Here is a 15,386-nt window from a genome sequence, read left to right as displayed (position 1 = left end):
TAGAATTTCCAGAGGTGATACCTAAGAAGTATTTTTTTAAAAAACTCCTAGATGGTTCTCATTGTGGGGCTAAATGTGAAAAACTGATTAATATTCTCTAAATTTAACTTTGGGTCAAACTATTGGGTAAAGTGTTAATTTGAACAACATGTGGAAAACAGATGCATTATCTAGCAATCTTTTCATTCCTTTGATACTTGATGAAAATTATATTGGCAATGGAGAGCCTGCTGCTTGGTATTGAACTGTATTCACTGTATTATGGATAAGGTCTTGAGTCCATGGCTCCTGCCCCAAATGTCTAACAAGCAGGTTAGCGAGATAAAAATCTGTAAGATGCCATTTGGCCCATACTTCATCGAATATCACAATGCATTTTAAACCATAAAAATAATCTTTAACAATTTAGAATGCACATTGAAAGATGGAGCTAGGATAGAAGAAATTAGGAGCCCACATTTGTTAGGAAGAAAGTATGAAGGAAGGAAGCATAATTGTTTGCAAAAGAGTGAAGGGAATGGATGTCGTGACACAAGTCTTCCCAAAGTCATCTGAAGTTGTAACAACCCAGCTAATTGGCAACAGGAGTGACGAGATGATGATACAGAGATCTTGTAAAGACGTGGGCATTTTCATTTAAAATTTCCTGTAGTACTTTAGAGACTGTTCTCAGTCATTATTTGAAGCTAGTCTTCATTCTATTATGAAGACTTTCATTCATTTCTTCACTCATCTTTTCAGTTTTTATTGAGTGCTTACAACATACTCAGCGTTGACCTAGGCTCTGATACTGCCATTTGCCAGTGCCCGGCTGAATATGTGGAGAACCCTGAATGTGGTTCCTTACTCTTTCCTTGGACTTATCTCAAGACTTCCCTTTCTGTGTTTTCAGTGTGATCCTACTTCTTAAAAAGAGTATTTTCCATTTCTTTTGTGTGCTGTCTGCTAGGTCAGATGTGACTATGCTTAAATTCATCTAATTACCTGTGTTATATTTGAACATCCTGTAAAACACAAGATTTATATTATCAGGTGCCTAATACATAACAGCGTCCTGTGAGTTAGATGGATTGAAATGAGAAAATATTTTAATAATTTATTTTTCGATTACATGTATAGAAAATCAACTTTACTTGTTTACAAGAGAGAGGCCGCGGATCTAGCTCAGCAGGGCAAGCATGAGGTCCTGAGTGTAACTCCCAGTGCCTACCCCGCAAAACACCTATTTACAAAAGAATCTAACTGAAGGGGAAAAGATATGAAATTAGAGGCTTGAAATCTAAAATATTTGTAATCAGTCTCCACACTTTGGAGCTTCATTTTAGAATAAAACATATTCAAATTTTAATTTTAATAACAGAATATTATTGTTATTTAGTATTGCAATATACCTACTGACTAGAAAATTCACAACATGCAAGCACCTTATAATACATAATGTTTGAGTTAGATATTTTGGAAAAATTTTAAACTAATCGTAAAACTAATTCTAAGGCTTGAATATCTAATATTTATGGATCTATCATTGATATTGTTAAAGTACCTAAAGCAATATCATTTTCAACCTTGTATACATCAGATATAAATACTTTTACTTCATCAGGACCAATATGCTAAGTAAATATTTTATACAAAACTATTTTCATACATAAAAGAACCGGTTCTTAGGGGGAAATCTATAAAATCCTTAGCCCAAATGAGTAGTATCTTTGTAGTACTGACTACGACATCCACTTTATTCTAGTTTAACAAAGTTCAGCGTGCATTTTATCATGTGCTTACTTCATCTTCTTTATAAAGTAGCTCTTTCAGCTCAACCATTTCCTAATGTTATGCACTAATGGTAATAACATTGTAACAGGTTTGAGAATGCTGTGGCCCAAACTACTCTGATTTCATGTGGCACTCACACCTGGCCCTACATCATTCCTGTGGAATTTTATGCTGAGGTTTAAGACTGGGATCTCTTCATTTATGCTGATCCCAAGAATGGCCTGAGTTGGCTAAAGTTCATTGCATCTCGAGACTTCAGTTAATTTCTTTCTACTACTTTTTTCTTTTGGTGATATTTGGTTTAACCTAAAGGAAAGCAAATAACAACCAAAGATTCATTTCTACCTGTACTAATAGGGCAGGTAAGAGTGCCAGAGTAACAAGTAGTTTCCAAATGCACAGTGAATCACAGGAGTGCATTGGCCAAAGAGAATGCAAAGTATCAGCTCTTGCTATATAGCTAACAATGTGCTGCTCTTTAGGAATTAGAACATTATAGAATATATCTAATAACAACCAGTAGCCAATGTTTTCATGTCAATGAAAAGTGGATAAATTTAGATTGTTGCTGTTTATTTGCACTTGATCAAATCTTTTCTGCATTTGACATGAAAATACACTTGTGCAGCTTTTGTTGGTTGGGTCACAATTTTAGAATAAAATAAACTATACCATTTGCAAACTAATTTACAAAAGTGAGATGACCATGTAACTCTGGCAGCTTAAACTTTCTGCAGCATTTTATTTCAGAATCGGTATACATAGGCTTTAACAAAAATTATTTCAGTTGTTAGCACCGTAGTTTAAAACAAAAGTTACGCTAGAGTGCTATATCTAATCTTGTGACCCCCCACCTCTACTAAAGCAGATTGGCATTATATTTAAGTTATTCTTAAATTACAGATGAAGAGAATGCATACAGAAGACTGGGGGGCATACCTTATAAATTTTAATATTATATTAAAGGAAATGTTTAAAATATTTTTCTGTGGGGTTGATTTTCAGAAGATAAATGCAACTAGCTCATCTGAGGGCAGCACAGTTGATATAGGAGCTCCCGTTGAGGGAGAGCAACCTGAGGTTGAGCCCGAAGAATCCCTAGAACCTGAAGCCTGTTTTACAGAAGGTGAGTCAAGCAGCAGGACACGTGGCCATTCCTCCCTCATCCATCCATTCTCTCTTATCTCTCTGTCTCTCTCTTTCTTTTATTCTCTATCTATCTATCTATTTATCTATCTATCTATCATCTACCTATCTATCCATCCATCCATCCATCTATCCATCCATCTATCCATATCTAAGCAGTGTTTATTTATTGGCTAATTTTGGCTTTTCCTATATCAAAACAAAGGCAATATTTAAAAATATAAAGTTTACCTTAAGTAACTAGATAGTTTTATTTTTGAGGATCCTGTTCAACTCTAAGAAATGCTGCTAATTGGTTTTTCTGTGGCCTTCTGAAAAATAGGAAAGAAAGTCAAATCATTACCTTTAAAAAATAAAAGAAAGTGAAAGAAGTTGTTGTGCATTATTTTTCTTATAGACAGTGAGTACCAATTGGTTATTGTACATTTAAATCTATCCTTGAGTAACAGTTCTCATTATCAACCAAGGTCAAATTTTTTTTTATTATTTCTGAATAGAGCAGATAATAAAATGCTGAAATATAGTACGAGTTATATGACACTGGCAACACGTCATTGGGAAATCTCACAAAGATTTTCAGAAATGTGAAAATTCTGTTATTTGAGGGATTGATCAGTTATGTATTGTAATAATGCTTTTTATCAAACCACATGAAGTCTTTTATTCTAAGCTATTTTTGTGGTTTTGACTCTTAATGCTTTCTGTGCAACTGTGAGACTTTCCTAAGTTTTGCTTATCTCAGTTTTTTTATTCTTACATTTTCATATCTTCAATGTGATTCTTACACATTTCTCAATATCTAGCCCCAAGTCTACTTGATCCATAAAGTTCAGAAACTATATTTATTGATGAACTCTTATAAAACATTACTTTGTGACAATTATTGCTTCTATAATTATAGAACATATAGACAAACCATCCCTATGTACACTGCACATTCTTTGAATGTAGTGCTGCTTTAGATTTACACTATTACATTTTTTCCAATACAATTCTTTGAATATAGCCTTTGATCTAGTAGTCCATGAATTTCACAAGGACAATTATTAATTGTTACTGATAATGCAAACTACATATTGAATAATAGTGGAATATTAATATAATTCTAGTAATTTTATTTAGAGAAATATCATTAAATATTTCATAAATCAAATTATTTGTGATAAAATGAGAAATATATTGTAGCATTAAATGAACTAGTAAGAATTAAAATATATACAATTTCCTTATGGAGTGGAATTATACTCGTAAGGTAAAGGTAGGATGGAAATATCAACTTTTGATAGTTTTATTTTTGTTTTTATATTTTAAATGTTTTATAATGTCACATAATCTACTAAGATAGTCACATGGATATAAAAATACATTTATATTAAATGAATGATAAAAATATACAAGATTTTAATGTGTGGAAGTAGAAGTTATCTTTAAAAATAAAGTTATTGATAATGTATTATAATGTAGTAATGTCGATGAATGTTCCATCATGAACATTTCAAATCAAAGAGTATTTTTTCTTCACTTACTCTCATGTGTTTTAGACTGTGTACGCAAGTTCAAGTGCTGTCAGATAAGCATAGAAGAAGGAAAAGGTAAACTCTGGTGGAACGTGAGGAAAACGTGCTATAAGATAGTGGAGCACAACTGGTTTGAAACATTCATTGTCTTCATGATTCTTGTCAGCAGTGGGGCTCTGGTAGGTGGAACATACATAACCTGCTCCTTCACCTGTTACCTTAAATCCTGTTCCTTTCCCTCCAGGGAATCTCGTAATACCCATTTTTAAAAGAAGTTGCTTGTGACTGAAAGAACATATATGTGACATGTTTAGCATAGAGTGAGTGAGAAGCCCAATATATAGAAAATTCTAATGCTTTGTCTTGAGTTGTCTTTGGGTGGAGTCAAACTTAGGCGGAATCAGACTTAGACACACTATAGTGAAAGCATTACAAGCCTAATTGCTCTCTGGTTTCATTGAACGGAATGGTCAATTTGGTCAAAATACTGATGAATGCAATGAAAGAGAGCAATTCACTTTCTCATTTCTCATACAAATGTGATAGCATTTCTCCTGTTTTTTCCATTACTAAAGTGTTCAGTGAGCAGGTTTCATCAGGAGGACAGCTACATTGTATTTGAAGGTGTCTAAGCTTACCACTGAACTAAGAACCTAGCATCCTGCTAAGTACTCAGAATAAAGAGGATTAGATTTGCACTTTAATGCAAAGGGGAGAGTAAAGCATGAAGTATTACCAGTAACTGGAACCCTTGGTGACATAGCTCAATCACCAAACGGTACTGACCCGCTGACTTCCAAATGGCCTCCAGCTTCAGCTGCAAGCTAAGGTCCAAAGCCTTCAGCCCTTGTATGGAGCCTTTGTTACAAGCCTAGCTCACCCTGCTCTCTAACAATTAAAGTAAAAGAACAACAAAAAAACAGGCAAGGCTTCTTTTTTCTTTTGTCCTTGATCCAGGCCACCAAATTGCCCTGACAATTTTTTGTACAAAAGCACTGAGTTAAGTAAATGATGTGTTATTTTTAGAGGGCTCAGGGGCTTCTGCAAATGAGTGCTTCATTTTTCCCAAGAACAATGCAAAATGATGGCGGAGGATCTTCTACCCCTATATCATACCCACAGGAGGAGAGAGAGAGGGACTAAGAGAGGCAGAGAGATGGAGACAAAGACAGGGAAAGAAGGAGGGGAGGTGGGGAGAGCAGGAGTAGCAGGGGGAGGGGGAGGAGGGGAGGAGGCGGTAATCTATGTTCCTTTCTCTTAGGCAGAGTGAACTTCTTTCTTTACATTTGTTTTATTGGGAGGAAGCACCCCAGCAACTCAGTAATGAATAAAACAAATCAACTCCCAGATGACTGCCTCTTGCTTTAGAAAGAAGAGGCTGGCAGTCTTTCAAAAATTTAAGCTCTTCTTGGCTATTCTAATTCTCAAATTTAAAGATTATATGAGTTCTTTAATAGTCAGAAGCCCTTTGTGTATAGAAAACTGGAAAGCAAGATGCAGCCACAAGAAACACTAAACCTTCCAGCCTTATTTACTTGATAAGAAGCTTGCATCATTTTTAAAGCTATAAATTAGAGACAATTAAATTAACAAAATTTTTTTCACACAGGCTTTTGAAGATATATATATTGAACAGCGAAAAACCATCAAGACCATGTTAGAATATGCTGACAAGGTTTTCACTTACATCTTCATCCTGGAAATGCTTCTGAAGTGGGTTGCATATGGTTTTCAAGTGTATTTTACTAATGCCTGGTGCTGGCTAGACTTCCTGATTGTTGATGTGAGTATTCTACAGTTTCTGCTTTCCTTCCTCAGCAGGTGGTGGTAGGTAATAGTTCTAGCAACCATGGCTGGCATATACTAGGTGTTCAGTAAACACTACCTCAGTCCAAACATAAACATGTTCTACATTCCCAGTGATATGATGCCCAAAAATTGCTTGCCAATTTTAATACTTACATTTTCCAAGATACAACAGTCAAAAGCCACATCATTATAATTATTGGTTTAGTTTTAAGTCAATATTTGAAATCCAGTTATGTAATCCCATTAATTTAGAAATTTTGCTATTTTACTCTCATTCACAAAATAATAGCACTTAAGTAATCCACAGTTATTTCCTATGCATTAGCACCTTTGTTGTCACTGTAGCCTATTGAGAAATAATTGTCACAGACAGACTATTAACTCAAAGAAAAGTTCCAAGCTCAAAAAGCAAGAGAACACCACTCAGTTACCATGGTTGAAACAGATTAGCTCCTAACCAATTATTTAAAGGTTCTATGAACAACATCGGTTTTGAAAAAAAGTGACTTTGAGTATCAGAATGCAGACAGCTTTTTAATAATTGAATATCAAACTAATTACTCGTAAATGTAACATGTGTAGGATACATGCTGAATTACACTGAAAATCTTTGGTGAAAAACCCCTGTAAGTTATTTTTAAAATCATGTGTGTATGAATATTACAAAACTATAATCATTCTTTATTTGTATAATTGGATTGTACATGATACTGTTTCTTTTTGCTATTTTGTATGTGGTTATGATAGATGTTAAATTGACCATATGCGTCTTATATTTAATACAGAAATGTAAGAATACGGTCATTAAGTCAACACTACTCAAGTATAAAAAAATTCTCTCTTTTGTTTTTTCTTGTACTGAGGATTGAACTTAGGACCTTGCCCTTGGCAGGCAGGCGCTTGTACTGCTGAGCTATATCCCCAGCAAGTATGAAGAAATTCTTAAGAATAAGTTTAGTTTTCTTGCATTCATATTACCTAATATATGCTGATATGCAGTATTTTAGATTTAAGAAAATTTTTATGATTATCTATTATATAACACTTTGCTTTAAATCAAATGTATTAATTGCCTATTTGTTCAATGGAAGCTACAAATATAAGTCAATTTTTCTGGTCCTAAAGGAGCCTGTAGTCTAACAGTAAGAACAGATACGTATGCAGTGAGGTTTTGACACCTGCACTGGAAGTGATGGCTTCACTTGACAAATGGAAAAGGCTTGCTGAGGAAAGTGAAGTGTGAGCTGGAGTTTGAGGGATGAGACTGTCAGCAGGTTCCAATGGGAGAGGGACACTGATGTGTTCAAACACTGATACGCGACATGCGGGGCTGGTTCCAGAAACAAGAAGTGGTCCTTGAAGGTAAACATGAAGGGAATGAGGAAATAGATCTGTGATTGGATGATGAAGTACAATAGGTGTCAGAGAAGAAGAAGCCAAGACGTCATCCAAAACAAATTTAGATTTATGAGTCAATAAAGAGACAGCAACTGCAGAATTACTCATGGAGAAGTGACAAGACCAGCTTGCTCTGTTAGGGAGAGATGTTGGTGAGGATGTGAATGATGTAATAGAAAAGGAATTACTTAGAAATCAAAAGATTAATTAGAAAATTGCTTTAAGGCCCTCAAAAGATTGAAATGTGTCTCCCTTTCATGTATACTTACACAAGCTACATACTCATCCAGCTCTTTCAATTAGCTGACAAATATTGCCCCTGTTTAGAGTATTATTCATGTCTAACTTTTACCTTTCATCTTTAATATTTGCTTATCTCTTTTTGGTTCTGTCTTCAGAGAAGGTAAAGTACTATGGGTCCTCATAGCTTCTGCTGCAGAATATATTTCAATTCATAATGATTTAGTTACTTGATTTTTTCAATTGTCTATGGAAAGGAGACATATAAAGCCTAAAGCCTTAAACTGTAAGAAAACCATGCACAAGTACTTAAGATAAAATTTCAAAGCTCAGAGTATTTTTTTCTAAATTCAGAGATTTTTCTTTATGATTGAATGTGCAAAATTAGTTTAAAGAAACAAAGCAGTTTTGCAATAATTTGCTATATGTTTCACTTACTTTTCTCAAAAAATATATTTTAATATCTATTAAATTGATATCTATTTTAATATCTTTTAAAATCATATTTTTGAAAGTTATATTATATATTTATGTGTGTATTTGCTTGTGAAATTTTGAGACACATTAGGACAAAATATCTTTGCTAGCTCATGTAATTTTATTTTTCTGTATATTTTCGTGGGAAATCACATTTCTGTGACACATCAGTTTTCCTTTCTTTTTTTAGCTGAGATTTAAAATTTTTATCAGTTTCATTAGTTATCACATGAATGACTAAAGCAAACAGTGTTCTTGCTATTTTTATAGTTACTAATTTTATTTGATGTTTCTCAAAACATGTTTTAAAATCAGCATTAATAATCTTACATGGGAACCTGAAGAAATGTAAATTTTAAGGCCTACCCAAAACCTACTAAATCAGATTCTATCAGCTCCCTGAAGTTTGAGGAGTACTGGTTTATTATATGGAGGAAGGTTGAATTATAGACATTTTTATCTGTAAGTTAGAAAACTGTGTTGCTTTTTCTATGTAGGTCTCACTGGTTAGTTTGACTGCAAATGCCCTGGGCTACTCAGAACTTGGTGCCATCAAATCCCTCAGGACATTAAGAGCTCTGAGGCCACTGAGAGCTTTATCCCGCTTCGAAGGAATGAGGGTAAGAACCAGTGCCTTAGAGAGTGTGGAAATTATAATTGAGAAGAACCTGATATTTTAGAAATGGAAAATCCATGGAAAATTTGTATCTTCTATTCTCACACTGATATAGCCAATCAAATTATTAATATTGATCAGACATAGAACACAGTGCTTGATCATTTCAGACAGCCTAGGTTTTTGCTTTGTGGGAAATCTCTTATGTTATGTAGGCTACTGGTCTGAACCAAGATTAGTTATCTTCACTTCATTTATAAATGTGCAGGAAAATCTACTTGCAAGTTAAGGCTACCAAATTATTACTCATCATTTCCTCAGTGCTCTGTGTGATGTATTTTAAGCCTTTTAAAAGTCTGAATCTGGCCTTTGAGTTTGCAAACATAGGCTGAGATAGCTAAAGAATAGGTCAGATGTGAAGAGCTGATACTTAGAAAGGTGGTACAAAGGAACAGGGAGGAAATTGTACTGATATTTGTCATCCCTTGAGGCACAAAACCTAAGAGCACACACCCTCATCACCTAGAAAGTAATGAGGCCTTGTCTCTGTCGCTTTAGTTGTTTGAAAACCAATTATAGAAAATGATGCTCTTAGTACTATTTGAAAATACTTAGCCTTCATCTGAAGATGACAAAAACCAGAGAGCAATGTTGCATGTAGGGATACATGTGTATCTGTGTGTATGTGTGTGTGTACGTGGTTACATAGAAAAGAACTGTTACCAGTTAATTTCTTTTCACATTATCAATTTGAAACCAAACTTTATGCAGCAGTAGTTCTAATAAAAAGAGTATTGCACTTTCAGTAACAATACTTTTAGCCTCTGTGTGGTGTTCTGTTTTACTCTCAATTTTGGAACAGTAAATTTTATAGTCTTCATTTTAAAAAGCTGTGATATTCACGTAATGACCTTATTAATGTACTCATGCAGTTTTCAAAATGTTTAATTAGAACATGTTTGCAGCACAGAGTAATCACATTCAGCGTGGGGGATTTGTACGTGTTCATACACATCTTAACTCATTTTCTGTCCCCCTTCCCCTCCTCCCTACTCCTACTTCCCTTCGCCATTCACAAAAGCTCTAGTTCCATTTTTTTCAGTTCTTCTGTTCTTCAAGTTCCTTCTCCTCCTTCTCATGTACATTTAATTTTGCATTTTAATTAGCTCCATTCTTTGACAAAAGTTTGCTACACGTGTCACCTTACCTCTTGAGAAAAATTTCTGCAATATAAAATTGTTTTTATTCTTATAAATTATAATTTCAAAATTTTAGCTAGCTGGAGCCATCAGATATCTCTCCCTAATATTCAAATTGAGAACCGGTATACTTTCTGTAACTTGACTGTACTTCTTTTTATAATGTTTAAGAATAAAGAATTATTCATTTATGCTTTCTTTCTTGCCCTGTGTCAGGTTGTGGTAAATGCTCTGTTAGGAGCCATTCCTTCCATAATGAACGTACTTCTCGTCTGTCTAATCTTTTGGCTGATCTTCAGTATCATGGGAGTGAATCTCTTTGCTGGCAAGTTTTACCACTGTATTAACTACACCACTGGAGAGATGTTTGACGTAAGCGTGGTCAACAACTACAGTGAATGTAAAGCCCTCATAGAAAGCAATCAAACTGCCAGATGGAAAAACGTGAAAGTAAACTTTGATAATGTGGGACTGGGATATCTTTCTCTGCTTCAAGTAGTAAGTAACCACTTCATTATCCTCTTAGGATATGCAATTACAATAAGTCTGACATTCTTCCTGATTAGATATTACCTTATCCCTCTTCAAATGACTGTTTTCAAAACGAAGGTTAACATAACAATTGTTGGCAAGAATGTACAGGAAAGGAATCCTTGCAGTCTGTTGGTGGGAATGTAAATTAGCATGGTCATTATGGAAAACACTGGAAAAATTCCTCAAAGAAATTATAAAGAAGTACCATAGGATCTAGTAATCCCATAACTGGGGATAGATATAAAGGAAAAGTTAAATTAGTACATGGGAAAGGTATCTGCTGGCCTATCTTTTTTACATAGTAATTTCACATTACAAATAAAAATATATTGATTTGTTACAACATCATTCACGATAGCGAACTATAGAATCAGTAAAAGTGTCCATCAGTTGACAGAAGCAATACACACACACACACACACACACACACACACCACATAGATGTTTGATAGTCAGCCTAAAAAAAGAACAAAATCCTGTCATTTGAAGCCATGTGGGTGAACTTTCAGGACATTATGTGAAGTGAAATAAGCCAGTTACAGCAAGAGAAATACCACATAATCTCACTTATTTCGTGGAATTTTTAAAAATTGAACTCAGAAGCAAAGAATAGTGGCTACCAGGCTTGGGGTGGGGAGGAGCAATACTGATTAAAAGACACATTTCAGCTAGACAGGAGGAATAAATTTTAAAGATTTATTATACAGTGTATCGACTAGAGATAATAAAAATATATTGTATACTTGAAAGTCACTGTGACAGTAAATTTTAAGGGATCTTAACACACAAAATATCATATGTGAGGAATTGTATACATCAGTTAGCTAGCCACTCCATAATGTATACATATTTCATAACATTGCATTGTACAACATATAATTTTATATGTCAGTTTAAAAATAAATAAAAAATTTAAAAAGCAATTAAAACAAAAACGCATATACTTTTAGGAGTGCTATATATAGATGCAATTAAATGCGTAAAAAGAAAAGACAACTAGATAAAATGAGATGCTTCTTCTTAGTGCCTGCCAACTTCTTACACCCATCTGCCTGGTGGCTTCCTCAGTAATTGCTAAGCTGTCTTGTCTGCACCATGCTAGAAGTAAGATGTCTACACAAAATTTGTTGTCTCTCAGTACGTGTTATGCAGCCAAGCAAGAAAAAAATTAAATTGTATGACTCTTTTACAGGCCACATTTAAGGGCTGGATGGATATCATGTACGCAGCTGTTGATTCACGAAATGTAAGTCCATTTAGAGGGGAATTTTAAAAATTCGATCAAGTGGATATTTTCAAAGTATTGTAATTTAGTGGTGTTGTCTGTAAAAGACCAGTTCTATATTACCACAAAATATTTAATCTTATACTGTTACTTTTGAAAATTGATTAGAGTATTTTCTCTGTTCACTGTGGTGCTAGCACCATACACATACTAGGTAAAGGATCTATCACTGAGCTACATTCCTAGCCCTCCTAGTGAAATTTTTAATGTGTCTTTTTTAGCATTTAGCATGGCAATTGTTGCTTAAAAACATATTGTCTATATTTGCAAAGTAAGACATTATATTTTCACTGTGGTAGTCCTGGGTATTTGTGTGTTAGAAATCCCTCGAGGGCAATTCTCTTCATCTGTCATAATTTACTCTAGGTTTTGATCTTTCTTGTAATAGAAAGAATAAGACTAATGATAAGTAAGAAAAAGAAAAAAACAAGAAACGAAACAAGCCAAAGAACTGAACTGTGCTTCATTCTTGGAAGTGTGATGATGTGACAGGCGAGAGGAATCTCATAACATACCTTATACGTATCAGAACATTTAAAAGAAAAGAAACAAAATTTCAAAACAAGATAATAGGAGAGTAATAGTTCATACATTGCATATTATTATCTTCAAAGAAGTTACTCAGATTACAAGATGTAGGCATGAAAAATTATCCAAACTCTATTAGCACAAACCTTTCTTTTCAATGAACTAAGAAAAACTAGCAAAGTAACTATCTTTATATATATTTCCTTTTCCCTTCCTTCTTTTCTCCTTTCCCAATTTCCAGTTTCTTTTTCCTTTTGAATAGTTTCTTCCCATTTCACAATATCTATTGCACATTGTACTCTGAATAATTTCTATTGATTTCTCACTTTTTGGCAAGAGTGAAAAGTCACACAGACAGTTAAGTTCAAAATACTATTTCCCTAATATCAACAGTTAGATTTCTTAATCAAAAAATTATTATTTTTTAACCAGAGAGAGAGGAGAGAGAGAGAGAGAGGAAAACACAGAGAGTATACCCTATATTCTATCAGGAAGCTCTGTTATGAGCTTTACTGAATAATAATAATTTATTATTTATTAATGCTCACTCTGCAAAGGCTTCCTTCTGTCATCTCATTTAATCCTAAATAATAACTTTAAAGTGATAATCACTCCCTTAAAACAAAGAGGCTCACATTAACTGGTAGGGTTTTAGACGGTGATTACAAAGGATGGGTCAAAAACACTTTATAATTTTAACTTCCCACCTCCTTGGCTAATAATTCAAACTTCCTTCAACTTTCCATATCAATAGCCTATGTGACATATAACTTACCTTCAATTCTTTCTTAATAACTTAGTATGCTACATAATTCCTCAACATTCAAGTATATTACAAAAGATTAAGTCAAATTGTTCATTAAAATTATGAATATATTAAATGTTACATTCATATTTATGTATTACACATTTTTCCACATGTGTAGTTTTTATAGTTTAAAAGTAGCATTGTATGTTACTATGCACATGTACACATAAATAAAATCAAAGTCATCAAAAAGCCTCTAGTTTTTTGTTTTAAATTATTTAATTAGGAAAAAATTAGTCAGTCATGATTTTTAAATTTATTTCATGATACAAAATTTCCTAACTTGCATTCATTATCATCAGTGACTGATTAACTGGGCTGATTAAAATAGAATTCTGTGAGACCTGAACTATGAATTGTAAACAAAGTTCAAGTTAAGTATTCCCTCTTTTCCCAATCAAAAGTGTCTGGACCAGTGGGTGCCATTATTAAAGAAATAGTGCCTACTGAATAGCATGAATCAATAGACTAATTTTTAGGAAGAAAAGATTCCTCCAGAATACTTATGTGCACACATACAGTGAATCTAACCTACTAATAAAATGTGTGTTAAGTATCAAACTCTTACACTTAGCAGTTACTGCCAGCTAACATCTGCTTAAGCACTTTTTGTGTATTAACACATTTAACTTTGACAACTACCTTATAAGAGTTAGGATGGTTTCTTTTTCCATTTCACAGATAAAGAAAATAGGCAGAAAAAATAAATATTAATGATTTTAAAACAGAATATATTCTGCAACTCCTGTGGGAAAAGGAAATCCTCAGTTTTCATACTGTCTTACCATCTTCAATTACTAAGGGAAAAATACTATCATACTGTACGCATTAATTTAGTGGAATTCTATGTAACTACTCAGAACTTTGTATGAAGTACTTTATTATCTCGAGTCTGTGAATAGTTGCTCAAGATTCCTCAACAAGCTTGTTGTATTTGAAATTTCATAAAATGTATTTAATATTTGATTTCTTTTCATCCCAGTGGTTGACATATACTTAGAGAGCTGAAAATTCACTGATGTGTTTTTTATGCAACCAATATTCAAACTAATGGTTATTATTCTTCATGTTTTCTAGGTAGAATTACAACCCAAGTATGAAGACAATCTGTATATGTACCTTTATTTTGTTATTTTTATTATTTTTGGTTCTTTTTTTACTTTGAATCTTTTCATTGGTGTCATCATAGATAACTTCAACCAACAGAAAAAGAAGATAAGTATATTAAAATTTCCTCTTTCCTTTAAATCTAATATGTGAGCTGAATATGTCACACTATTGCATTTAGACTCCAAAATACAACCACCAAAAAAATAAAATTTAGGAATTATTTTAAGATTTAATAAGCTATAAGTTGCTGGGCATGGTGACACATGCCTTAATGTCAGTACTCAGGAAGCCGAGGAAGAAGGATTGCTGTAAGTTCATGGCCAGACTAGGCTATACAGTGAGTTCAAGGCCAGCCTGTACTATGTAGTGAAACCCTGTCTCAAAAAAAGCAAAACAAAGCAAATAAGCTCTAAGTTTTCAGGTAACTGATAATTCAATTGAAATTTGAATTGAATTCAGTTGAAAGAATTTTTTGTTTTTCTAGAATATAGATATACCTAATATGGCATAATTTATGTGACTATACCTATTCTGGCATAGTTTATCTATTGAATATATGCATCTCCATTAATATAGATGCTAACAACATTAGAATAGAATATGGGGACCAATTTTCACATGATTATTAAGATTGATTTTGTAACTAGCAGTGAATATGATTTTAACAAGTTTTGCTTTTGTTTCTTTACTTTGGAGGTCAAGACATTTTTATGACAGAAGAGCAGAAGAAATACTACAATGCAATGAAAAAACTGGGGTCAAAGAAACCACAAAAGCCCATACCTCGACCTGCTGTAAGAATAGTATACTGTTATTGTCAGTCAAACCTTTATCATCTGTCACTTTCAAAATTACTAGAAAGTAGTATTTTTGTGAATTTGTAACACAATAGTTTGAACTTGCAAATGTGCCCAATTAGCCAAAACAGAATAAATTTTATATTTTA

At 33.5% G+C, this 15,386-nt stretch overlaps 1 protein-coding gene across 4 annotated transcripts in view; it reads left to right on the top strand.

Annotated features, from left to right (window-relative positions):
* Nucleotides 1-15,386, top strand: part of Scn2a (sodium channel, voltage gated, type II alpha subunit) — a 124,123-nt gene that overhangs the window by 97,891 nt on the left and 10,846 nt on the right. For all 4 annotated transcript variants that reach the window (XM_005393296.2, XM_005393297.1, XM_005393295.2 and 1 more), the window contains 8 exons: nucleotides 2,779-2,899; nucleotides 4,461-4,615; nucleotides 6,046-6,219; nucleotides 8,858-8,980; nucleotides 10,392-10,673; nucleotides 11,902-11,955; nucleotides 14,408-14,545; nucleotides 15,130-15,234. In XM_005393296.2, coding sequence (XP_005393353.1) covers nucleotides 2,779-2,899; nucleotides 4,461-4,615; nucleotides 6,046-6,219; nucleotides 8,858-8,980; nucleotides 10,392-10,673; nucleotides 11,902-11,955; nucleotides 14,408-14,545; nucleotides 15,130-15,234 — 1,152 coding nt within the window. The remainder of the gene's footprint in view (nucleotides 1-2,778; nucleotides 2,900-4,460; nucleotides 4,616-6,045; nucleotides 6,220-8,857; nucleotides 8,981-10,391; nucleotides 10,674-11,901; nucleotides 11,956-14,407; nucleotides 14,546-15,129; nucleotides 15,235-15,386) is intronic.

Source organism: Chinchilla lanigera, unplaced genomic scaffold (assembly GCF_000276665.1).
Source record: "Chinchilla lanigera isolate Chin_1 unplaced genomic scaffold, ChiLan1.0 scaffold00048, whole genome shotgun sequence".
Lineage (NCBI taxonomy): Eukaryota > Metazoa > Chordata > Mammalia > Rodentia > Chinchillidae > Chinchilla > Chinchilla lanigera.
The sequence above is the reverse complement of the archived record's forward strand: the minus strand, read 5'-3'. Positions and strand labels throughout refer to the sequence as shown.